The 11,273-nt window shown below is 55.0% G+C and overlaps 1 protein-coding gene across 2 annotated transcripts in view; it reads left to right on the forward strand.

The window, feature by feature from the left end:
* TPRA1 (transmembrane protein adipocyte associated 1) overlaps nt 1-11,273 on the forward strand; it is a 16,593-nt gene that overhangs the window by 4,369 nt on the left and 951 nt on the right. Inside the window, exons 2-11 of one of the 2 annotated variants that reach the window (XM_006763225.2) lie at nt 4,785-4,880; nt 5,418-5,558; nt 5,707-5,839; nt 8,498-8,584; nt 8,677-8,749; nt 8,861-8,940; nt 9,476-9,586; nt 9,725-9,785; nt 9,989-10,091; nt 10,192-10,272. In XM_006763225.2, coding sequence (XP_006763288.1) covers nt 5,434-5,558; nt 5,707-5,839; nt 8,498-8,584; nt 8,677-8,749; nt 8,861-8,940; nt 9,476-9,586; nt 9,725-9,785; nt 9,989-10,091; nt 10,192-10,272 — 854 coding nt within the window. In that variant the 5' untranslated portion in view covers nt 4,785-4,880; nt 5,418-5,433. The remainder of the gene's footprint in view (nt 1-4,784; nt 4,881-5,417; nt 5,559-5,706; nt 5,840-8,497; nt 8,585-8,676; nt 8,750-8,860; nt 8,941-9,475; nt 9,587-9,724; nt 9,786-9,988; nt 10,092-10,191; nt 10,273-11,273) is intronic. The other variant, XM_006763224.2, reaches the window with a different exon arrangement.

Below are 11,273 nucleotides of genomic sequence, written 5' to 3' on the forward strand. Positions count from 1 at the left end.
ACATTTGCTGAGAACTTATTTTGTGCCCGGCCCTGTTCTAGGGTATGGGGCCACGAGCACACCGGAGGTGGACAGCTCATAAATGAACACACAGCCAGGGCCACTTCTGACAGAGGCCACGTGCCGTAAAGAGAACACAGTGCGGGCTAGCCGGGAGAGATGGTTAAGGAGGGCTGCTCGGAGGGGGTGGCCAGAAAGGTGGGGCGGTGCTGGGAGAAGAGCAAGCCCCGAGGTAGGCAAACGTTTGGAGAACAAGATGAAAGCCAGGGCCTGGGGAGGGGAAGGGACTGAGGCAGAGCAGTAGGCAGGGGTCGGGTCAAGTTGGGCCTTGAAGGCGAGGGAAGGGCCCCGGGGCCTCTCTTACTTCTGGGGGGCTCCCGGTCGGGCTGCTGGCAGTGCATGTGGAGCGGCCTCTCTAGGACAGCGTCCACCATGGCTGAAGGATAAGGGGTTTAAAAGCGCAACAAACAGCCTGCTGGGGGTTGGAAGCACGGAAGGGCGTTACGGCGCCTGTGAAGAAGTATCGCCGGCCTCTTCTCAGGGCTTTCTGATTCCCCAGGCTTCCCACCTGGAAGCTCTGGGAGAGGTTTGGTCAGTCCCATTGCACAGGTGAGGGATACGGAAGCTGCGGCCGGGAGAGGGGAGGCACTGTCCAGGTGCTCACAGCAGGCCAGGACGGCATGACCTGAGCCTCGCTGGCCGCTGGCCCTGCAGCCTGGGCCAAAGACAGAGGGAGGGACGTGGAGGCCCAAGCACTGGGTGGGAAGATAGCTTCTGGAATGTTAATGACGTCAAGAGACGCCTTCCCAGGGTGGGAAACTGTCTCGATTTCTCTGGTCCTGGGAAGCTAAGACCAGAAGTTCGCTCTACAGGGAGTGAGCTGGAAGGGGCTATGGAATCTCCCCTGTCTCACAGTCACTTGAACATTATCTCAGGTCTCCAGAACCCCCTCCCAGTTGTAGACTCCCTGTGCTCAGCATGGAGGCCTGGTCCTCATGTGGGTACAGCGAGGCCCCGGTTATACCTCAGCAGTCACAGGCACAGAGGAGGGGGCTTTTGTCTCTGGGGGTGCCTGCTGGTCAGGGAGGAACACTTTCCTCAGGAGACTCCCCATGTGACATCACATGCTCTGCCTAACCAGCTGCTGACAAGGAGAGTGGGCCCACCCTCCCTGACTGAGCGGAGCTTCTATGCAGGGCACTGCTGGCAAAGGGAGGACGGACGTTCACTTGGTGGACTGCCTCGTGCATGGCGGGACATTTGGCAGTCCTGGACTCTGTGAAAAATCCAGAGCACCCTGCCCCCAAATCCCTGTGTCACACGGGAGCCCCTGTGCACCTGCTGAGGTGTCCAGTATTGCTCTACACAGTTGGCTTATACTCACTGAGGTTCAGCTTCTGGTGCTGGGGAGGGCTCTGCCTGGAACACCAGGCATCATGGAGGCGGGTCCTGGAACAAAACAGTAGATGGTAGCAAAGAAGAAGGGGGCAGTGTCTGCTGAGGGTGCCGTTGGCAATGTTGGCCTCACTACTGCTAAGTATCCAGGGGCTCAGACACCAACCTGCCTTCTTTGCTCTCTTTTCTCCGCCTTTGCGTCTGCCAGCCAGTCTTGTGGTCTAATCTCCCTAAGGTATCCCACATCCCTCCACCCCACCCCACTACCTCCACTGTTTAAGCCACTCTCCTCTTGTGTCCTGACTGGTGCAGTATCTCCTGAGTCTCCCTGCCTCTACTCTTTTCCCCCGTTTAGTCCATTGTTCTCGGCAGCTGACAATGACTCTGACTTCCTTTCCTCGGGAAAATGGGACCCTGTCAGCTGCTTTCGGGACACCCTTCTCGATGCACTTAGAATAAAATCACATTGCATGAGGTCATGTGGCCCTGTCTGACCTGGTCCCACCAACCTTTCTCATCTCATGTCCAACCACACTGGCTTGTGTTTTGCCCTTTGAACAGGCCAAGCCTGTTTCTATCTCAGGGCCTTTGCATTGTTGTCCTCTCCCTGGTTGCTCTTTGTCCACATTGTTTAAAGGCTGGCTCCTTCCCAGTTATTTGATCTCAGCTCATATTCACCTTGTGTAACAGCCCAGTTTTAGGCAGCACCCCTTTATGTTCCCTGGGATCCAGGCTTAGCCATTGAAACAAAGGCCAAGATAACCAGATAGATTATTCCTGTCTGTTGCATGATAGTCTTCATGCAACCTGTTCAGGACATGACTGGAGCCCTACCATGTTTGGGACCCAGAAGCCTTTCTTCCCTCCCTCCTTCCTTTCTTTTTTTAAGATTTTAAAAATTGATTTTTAGAGAGAGAGGAAGGGAGAGGGGGAGAGAGATAAACATCAATGAGAGAGCAAAATATTGATTGGCTGCCTCCTGCACGCCCTGTAGCGGGGATTGAGCCTGTAATCGGGGCATGCGTCCTGAATGGGAATGGAACTGGCAACCTTTGGGTGCATGGGACGATGTCCAACCAACTGAGCCACACTGGCCAGGGCCAGACTGTTGTAAATGTTTCCCTCCACGTCCCGCGTGGTCCAGGGTTCAGGATCTGGAAGAGGAGCCGCACACAAATGAAAGAGAAGAGAGAAGAGATAATTTGGAAATATTGGGGGGCCAGGCGGGTAAGTCCAACTCAAGGGGAAGGCATTCCACTGGTGCTCAGGCCTCACCAACCTTTTATTGGTTTGGGATACACCCATAGCCCTTAGGCAGGCAAGTTCCTGTAACACACAGACTATCTTATCAATAAGGATTTACATGACTATCCGGTGGGGAAGCTATCATTATCTGGACTAACAGTGGGTGCACAGCTCTGACCTTTGCTAGGGCTTCAAAGGTCACTAGCCTTCCAGGTTCTCTGTCTACACCTCTCTGCTAGTGAAGACAATAGGTGGTTTCCCACACCAGACACCTTTCGTATTACTCTGTTATCCTCAATATATGTGTCTTGTGTCTTGTGATCTAAGATGGCTCTGCTCTTGTTCCTACCACCACATTCACATTCCAGCCAATGGGAACAGAGAAGGACACAACCTGAAATTGGTAAACCTCACTACTCATGTCCTGTTGGATACAACTTGTTCATGATACAACTTGTTCACATGGCCACAGCCAGGGGAAGGGGACCTGGGAGAGTGGCTGTGATTCTGGGGAGGCATGTGCAAGCTAAATCCAGGGGCTCTAGTTCTTCAGGAAAGGATGCGTGTTGGGGACTGCAGCAGTCTCTGCTGTTTCCTGTCCTGTACCAGCGATCGCCAACCTTTCGGACCTCACGGACCACCGGTTGGTGACTGCTGTTCTGTACCACTCCTCTGTGCTCTTATTGTCTCAGCACTTATCTCTAGAAGTTTGCTTTTAAAATGTGGGCTTTTGCACTGGCTCTAGGCCTCCCCTCCTAGAAGGAAGGCCCTCTGGGGGCAGGTATGTCCCAGCACCAGGACTCCTGCCTGGCTCACAGTGGGTGCTTGGCACTGCCTGCCATGGGTGGGTGGAAGAATGCATGAATGAAGGAAGGGGTGGACTTCTTTGGCTGCCTTTGCCATTAGTAGAGAACAGGAAGGAACAAACTTCTGTTTTTGAACCTACTATGTGTCAGGCATATGTTCTCTTTAATATACCTCACTGTTGGTATGTCCTCAAGTTGCAGGTGGTCATGTGATCCCAGAGCTATTCAGTGGCCTGTTGGTGAGAGGGATGGAGGGGCCTGAGCCCCAGGTCTTGCCCAGCCCTTGGGAGTCTTTAAGCCAGAGGCAGCACTCGTTTCATGGCCATGAGAAACAGCGAGCACATCCCTGCATTCCCTCTAGCCCTGTCTTGGCTTGCTGTTGTTCAGGAATAGTGCTAGTGCCAGATAAGCACGGGCTCCTGCTGCAGTGCTGCTAAGGGTCCCGGGCTGCTCCTTGCTGAGTGGGACACCTATGCTCTTGGCGTGTAAAAGAACATCTCAATTTTTAAAAATTTACTGAAGTGTAACCCATACACGTGCCCAAAGCAGAGGTCCATGGCTCAGTAAATTGTGACACAGTGAGCGCACCTGGGTACCCACCACCCAGATCAAGTATCTAGAAGCTGGTGTGCCTCCCTCCACCCCTCTACCCTTCATCCTCCACAAAGGTGACCCTTACTCAGTCTCTCCATGGGGTTAAACCGCACGTCTTCTCTGCTCCTTGTGTGGCTTTCTCAAGATTCTTATCTGCGAGGCTCTTCTGTGTTGCTGCCCGTAGCAATAACCCATTCTTTTTATTTCTGTGCAGTATTCCACTGTTGTGTATATGAGCACTGCTGTTCTCACATACATTCTCATTTGGGCTGCCCGCAGCTCGGGGCTATTATAAGCATACCCCGAAGTGGAGACATGGGCATAATTCTGTCCAAGTCATCATTTTAAACGCTGGCATCTGTTATATCCTGGTGAGCAGGCCACACCTGGCTCACCTGCCCTGAGCCCCCCTAGCTCCCTGTGGAAGTCCCTGCCACTGTTGATGCAGGCCAGCTCTACTGATACTCTCCCTGAGTCCTGTGACCTGCAAGCCTGCCTTGGTTGTCCACGGTGGCTCCAGGACCCTAAACCACCAGGTCTCCTATCTTCAGGCTGGATTCTGACCTCTCATTCTCAAATCATCACGTGGGTGCTTGACTGCCCCCCACCCTTCACACTTCCTCAGCTGCGCCCTCTCCCTCCCACCACAGCACCTCCTCTTCTCTCACCCTCTCCACTTAGAGACCTCTGTGCTTCTTTTAGGGGACAGTGCAGTGTACCCTCTAGTTGTATCTGTCTTTCTAGAGTGGCAGCAAAGGGAGACAAGGGCTTGAGGGCCACTTGAGTGTGCATGATACCCTGTGCAGGCACTTGGCGGCTGTGACCGCACTCGGCCTCCAGGTGGGTTCTGTGGGGGTGTGGAAAGTTGGAGCCAAGCTCAGCTACTGAGGACTTCATGTGTGTTGGCTGTTAGGGGCACCTGACCTCACTTATCTAGTACTCACTGCAACCTCACTGGATGGACACTTGTTACTCCCATTCCTGGGTCAGGGGAAACTGAGGCACAGAGAAGACAAGGGAGTAAGAGGCAGGCTGGGGCACGAGCTGTGTCTCCCTCAGGTTTGGAGTGACCAACAGAAGTGATGCCAAATAGCTTGCATTGCTTTGCCTGGCAGAGAGGCAGGCCCAATCATTGAGGGAGCTTTTATTGTTTGGGGGTCATGAGACAGAGCCTGAGACAAGGGACTGGGCCCCTGTGTGGGGTTGGTTGGGACATGAGCAGGAGCACCACACCTCACCTCCTGCCTGGTGTGATGGGGAGCGGGCAACTGGCTCACTGTGGGCAGCCCCTCTTGTACTCCACTGGGAGCCTGAGACCAGAGGCCCAGGGCTGCACAGCCTCTGCGCTGCTAACCTCGTGGCTCTCACTCTCCCAAGGCTGGGTGCTGGCAAGATGGAAACCGTGCAGGAGGTGGTTTGGGCCAACGGGAGCACAGTGCTGTCCCCACCCCTGGCTCCCAACATCAGTGTGCCACATCGCTGCCTGCTGCTGCTGTACGAGGACATCGGCACCTCTCGGTAAGGGAGTCACAGCCTTGTTTGGCTGCCTGACTGTGTGTGAGCGGGTTTTCCTGGTGTGCGTGTGTGTGTGTGTGTGAGAGAGAGTGAGAGGGAGGAATGCAGACACAACCTCACTAGTGAACTGATTTTTATACCTGTTTGCTAGGGTCCGGTACTGGGACCTCTTGCTGCTCATCCCCAATGTGCTCTTCTTCATTTTCCTGCTCTGGAAGCTTCCGTTTGCTCGGGCCAAGATCTGCATCACCTCCAGCCCCATTTTTATCACCTTCTATATCCTGGTGAGTTCACTCCAATTGGTGACAGAAAACCCAACTGCAACTGGCTTAAGCAAAAAAGGGAATGATTAACTGCCTCTGAAATGGAAAGTCAGCTTCAGGTATGGCTGGATCCAGGGGATTAAGTAATGTCATCAGGACTATCTCTCTGCATCTCTGTTCTCCTCTGGCCTTATCTCAGATTAGTTCTCCCCTTATGGTGTCAAAGATAGCCAAGAGCAGCTTAGAGCTCATATCCTGTTTTTCTGCTAACTTAGCAAAGAGTACCTCCAGTGTAGACCTGGACTGCCCTCTGATTGGCCCACTTTGATTCAGTCCTGAGCCAATTACTGTGTTCAGCCCTGAGCCAATTACTGTGACTATGGGGAATGGGATACTTTGGAGCTGGGATGGTGGGGTCAGCTCAGCCTGACCAGAGGAGGATGATAGTCCCTGGAAGACAAGTGGGGAACCATTACTAAAGGAAAGACGAATGGATGCTGAGTGGGGAAAAATTACCCAGTGAGCCTCCATCCATCCATCTGAGACCTCCTGCCTGTTGTGAGAGCCTGCATTCTCCTTCCTCAGTGGTCTTGATGGGTGTTGCCTGGGGAGAGGTAGGGCTGTGGCTGACAATGCAGTCCCAGGTGTGAATCTTAGAAGTCCCTCTCTTCAGGACTCACGCCTGACCGACTGGAGTCCTCCCTTTCTGTGCCTCTTAGCGATCACTACCTGAGAGCTGAGTGGCTCCCTGGTCTCCCCTTTGTGGCCGGGGTCAGAACTTCCCAGTCAGAAGAATGGGTAGTGGGCAGGCAGAGAGGCAGGGGAGGCTGTTGGTAGACCTGCTGACTAGACCCCAGCCCTGTGAGGTGGTGTTGAATAGGGTTGGGGATCAAGGCCTGCTTTCTTCTTTGCCCTCTCCCACAGCCTCTCTGACCATTTACTTATTTGTGTATTTATTCAGCAGATATTAATTATCTACAGTATGTCAGGCAGGTGCTCTTTCCGGGGGAGTGGGCAAGAAAAGAAACCCAGGGCCAATGCCCAGGAACATGAGGCAAGGCCAGGGGAGTCAGCACTACCCACCCTCTTCCTCCTGGGGACTTGGTCCTGGAGCGGAGGCAGGGGTAAGAGTGCCCTTAGGCAGACCACCTCCAAACCCCAGCTGTGCAGGACGGCCTTGGGCCAGGGGCTTGACCTCTCTGTGCCTCAGTGCCCTTCTCCATGTCAGATTTGAGTTAGCTTGTGGCACTCCTGTGAGCACCAAGTGACAGCGTGCATAGCTCCTGCCCAGTGAGGGCTTGGCATACCGTAGGCACGTGGCAGTTGATTGCGTCTGCAGCCTGCCCTGCTGAGGGGTGTAGGCCTCCCCAAGGCTTAGCCGTGGCTTTCATGGCACAAAGGACAGAGTATGTATGAATGTGGGCTCTTTTGTCTGTATGTGTCAGAAAACTAAAACCCACAGAAGCCAGACTGAGAAACTGACAAGTCCCAGGGCTGCGGGCACGGCTGGATTCAGAGGCTCAGTGATGCTCCGCTCTGTCTCCATCTCCTTCTTAGCTTGGTGTCTTTCTGATGGTCCTGTCTCTAGCAGTCTCCACCCTCATGGCAGCCAGGCAGCCCCAGCAGCTCTGGGTTTGCATTCCCTCAGCTTCCTTTCCCAGTGATTGCACCTCTTGTCCTGGCTGTGACTTTCACTCAATTCCCTTGGGTACCACCCCATTCCTAAACCAGTGGAATGGCATACTAGAATGGCCAGCCCTAGGTCACAGGTCAGTCCCTGAAGTCAGGAGTGCTGGGGTCAGTCCCCCCAAACCATGTGAAGGAGGAGGGTGGGACAGGAATGAAGCTGTTGGCAGAGGAAGAGGGTGGATACTAGGTGACAAAAGCTACAGATGCTGAGCGCAGGCACTTCTGCAAAACCTACTCCTGTGGCACCTTCCCTAGGGTCTGGATGCCTCTTCTCTGTGGCCTCCTTTCTCAGCCCCCAGGTCTCAGAATTAAAACCATTACTATGACAGGACAGTTGTGGACCCAGTCCTTACTGAGTACCAGGCACACATCCACATTTATTTACTCACTTGAGGCCCGATGCACGAAATTCATGCAAGAGTAGGCCTTCCTTCCCCCGGCTGCAGGGGCACCAGCTTCCTTCTGGAACCCGGGACCCGGGCTTCCCTCCAGCCGCCCACAGGCACCCGGGATCCAGGCTTCCCTCACAGCCCCGGCTTCATCTGGAAGGTCGCCCAGAAGGACATCTGTTCTAATTAACATATTACACTTTTATTATTACAGAGTTGATCCCTCAGTGCTCAGATGCAATAGGTGCCATTATTACTTCTATTTCATAGATGAGGAAGCTGAAGCTGGAGGAGCAGTTACTTGCCTGAGGTCACAGAGGCAGGAAGCAGCGGAGCTGGAATTTGAACCTAGGCAGTCTGGCTCTATCATGTCACCCTACTAGCCACTCTGTGGCTGTCAGTGTAGTTGGGACACTGAGGCCCAAGAGGGGAGGACCAGGCAAGTGGAGGGTGGTCTCCCCATCTCCTGCCTTGTTTAGTTTGGAATCCTTCCATTCTGGAGGAACCAGAACTGCTGCAGATGTGGGGGGTGGGTTTGCTGTCCTTGCGATCCCAGAGGTCTGGTTCCCTGACTTCACCGCACCCCCTTCTCACCCGCCAGGTGTTCGTGGTGGCGCTAGTGGGCATTGCCCGGGCCGTGGTCAGCATGACGGTCAGCACCTCGGATGCTGCAACTGTTGCTGATAAGGTGTGGCTGGGCCTGCTGGCAAGGGGGGTGCTGGGCACTGGGGAGAGGGGTGACTGGGCCCCAGGCTGACACTCTGCCCACTCTGTGTCCAGATCCTGTGGGAGATTACCCGCTTCTTCCTGTTGGCCATCGAGCTGAGTGTGGTTATCCTGGGCCTTGCCTTTGGTGCGTCTGCTGCTGGGGCTAATGCTCTCCCTGCCCCTCCCTGGCTGGGGGCCAACCCCACCATGGTCACCTGGGCTGGCTCCTGCTGACTGACCAGCACATTTTTTCCAGGTCACCTGGAGAGCAAGTCAAGCATCAAGCGTGTGCTGGCCATCACCACCGTGCTGTCCTTGGCCTACTCTGTCACCCAGGTAAGGGGGTGGGCGGGGCAGGGAAGGGCAGGGCAGCCCTGAGGGCTCCCTTCCAGTCAGCGAAGGCCAGGCCTCCTGGTCCTGGATCTGGGTTTGAATATTTATCAGGTGCAGTGTTCTCCAAATTTAGTGCATCTAAGGAGTCACCTGGTGTGCTTGTTAACAAGGGAGGTTCTGGGGGCCCTTCCCAGATTTCCTTCTTACAGATGGGGGGGTGGGGGGGGCGGGGATGCCCATCACCTGCGGTTTTAGCAAGCCACCCAGGTAGAAGAATGTAGGTCTGCAGACCACATTCTTAGTTTGGGTCAGGTATTGCCCTTTGCCCAGCTCTGTCCCCTACCCCAACTGGGCCTGTTCTGTACATGTACACACAATGGGAAGGATGTGACCAGAGAGTCAGCTGGAGCAGGAACCCCTGGGGACCAGGCTGGGGCTGGGCTTGGTGTGGTGGATAGCTTCTGCGGTGGAAGACCCCAGGGAGGGGACTTTCCAAGTGGCAGAATCCTTTGAGACCCTCCCCTGCCTGCCCTTGCAGGGGACCCTGGAGATCCTGTACCCTGATGCCCACCTCTCAGCCGAGGACTTCAACATCTATGGGCACGGGGGCCGCCACTTCTGGCTGGTCAGCTCCTGCTTCTTCTTCCTGGTGAGGCCGAGGGTGGACCCTGGGCCTCGACCCGCTGGGAGTGGCCGAGTTAGCCGGAGCCTGACTCCGTGGTACCTGGCCTAGTTCTAGGCCTGGTGCTCCCCAGCACCCTTCTGAGCCCCGCTTCTGTCTCTGTAGGTGTACTCTCTGGTGGTGGTGCTTCCCAAGACCCCTCTGAAGGACCGCATCTCCCTGCCTTGTGAGCTGCTCTGGGACACTGCTGGGTGGGAGGGTAGGGAGAATCTGTTTGGGCCACAGTGGCCTGGAGCTGGAGAGCCCTGGGTGAGAGGGAGGGAGGGAGGGAGTGAAGGAGGGCTCCTTGGGGGACCGAGGTGTCCCAGTAACACCCTGGGATGAAGTGTGGAGGAGAGGACAGGACCTCACGCTCCCCCTATCCCCCAGCCCGGAGAAGCTTCTATGTGTATGCAGGCATCCTGGCGTTGCTCAACCTGCTGCAGGGGCTGGGAAGCGCGCTGCTCTGTGCTGACATCATCGAGGGGCTCTGGTATGGAGGCTGGGGGAGCTGGGACAGGGAGCCCCAGGCTGGGGAGGTTCCGCCCAATGAGGCATGCTCCAACCTGTCCCCTTTGTCGCCCCCCCCCCAGCTGTGTGGATGCCACCACGTTCCTCTACTTCAGCTTCTTCGCGCCCCTCATCTATGTGGCCTTCCTCCGGGGTTTTTTCGGGTGAGTCCTCCCACAGGGGCCCCAGAGGGAGGGAGTGGGGGCTGGTGGGCTGGAGGTCTTGTCAGAGCTCCAGGCTTTCCAGCCCACTGCCCGGGGTTAGAGGGCTCCAGGCGCCCCCGCGTGGCTGCGGGCGGAACCGCGCCTTCCTCTTCCTGAGCTGCGTGTACCTGCCTGATACAGCTTCTAGAGCTCCCCTGCTCCGGATGTAGGGGATGTAGGCTAAGACAGGAGAGAGGGGCAGACGAGTGTCTCTGTGTGTGTACATGTACACACATGTACATACATATACGAACACACACGTGCACAAATGTACACATGCACACATATACATATTATATATGCAACACACATGGAAATGTATACTTTACTGTACTACATAGACAGTAGCTATGCACATTGTCCTGCACTTGCTGTTTTTCATTTAAGAATAGATTAGTCCATTCATTCCTCAGCACACACTCACTGTGCCATGCACTGCTATACCCGAGATACAAATGGGAACAAATTATACACAGATTCTCGTGCCCACAGAGCTTCTATTCTAGCTGGGGGTGACTAGGCAGAGGAGCAGGGTTGCGGGGAGTCTAGGGTGCATTTGAGCATGGGTGGGTGTGCACATGTGTGCTTGGAGGTCTCTTAGGGAGATGGGATGCTAGAGACGTGAGATTGAGGGTTGGACCCCAGGCCTCTGAGGTGGTGGAAGCTCATGTATTTTTCCCCAATCCAACCTTCCCCACCTGCCAGGTCTGAGGGAATCTCCATTCTGGATGGAAAAGCTGGGAGAGGGCTTTAGAGGTAGCGTGCGAAGGACTAGGTTGATTCCAGCCTAGTTCCGATCTAGCCTCGGGCTCCTATTTGCAAATTGGGTGCAGTTTTTTCTCCCTCAAACAGTGATCCTGAGGATTGAGGGAGTGGGTGAGCTCAGAGTGCAGGGGTGGAGTCATGGCCAATGCTTGCTGAGCATGCTGACCCAGGTACTGCTTCAGGCTGGTCACCCTACA

The sequence above is a fragment of the Myotis davidii genome, unplaced genomic scaffold (assembly GCF_000327345.1).
Source record: "Myotis davidii unplaced genomic scaffold, ASM32734v1 scaffold78, whole genome shotgun sequence".
Taxonomy (NCBI): domain Eukaryota; kingdom Metazoa; phylum Chordata; class Mammalia; order Chiroptera; family Vespertilionidae; genus Myotis; species Myotis davidii.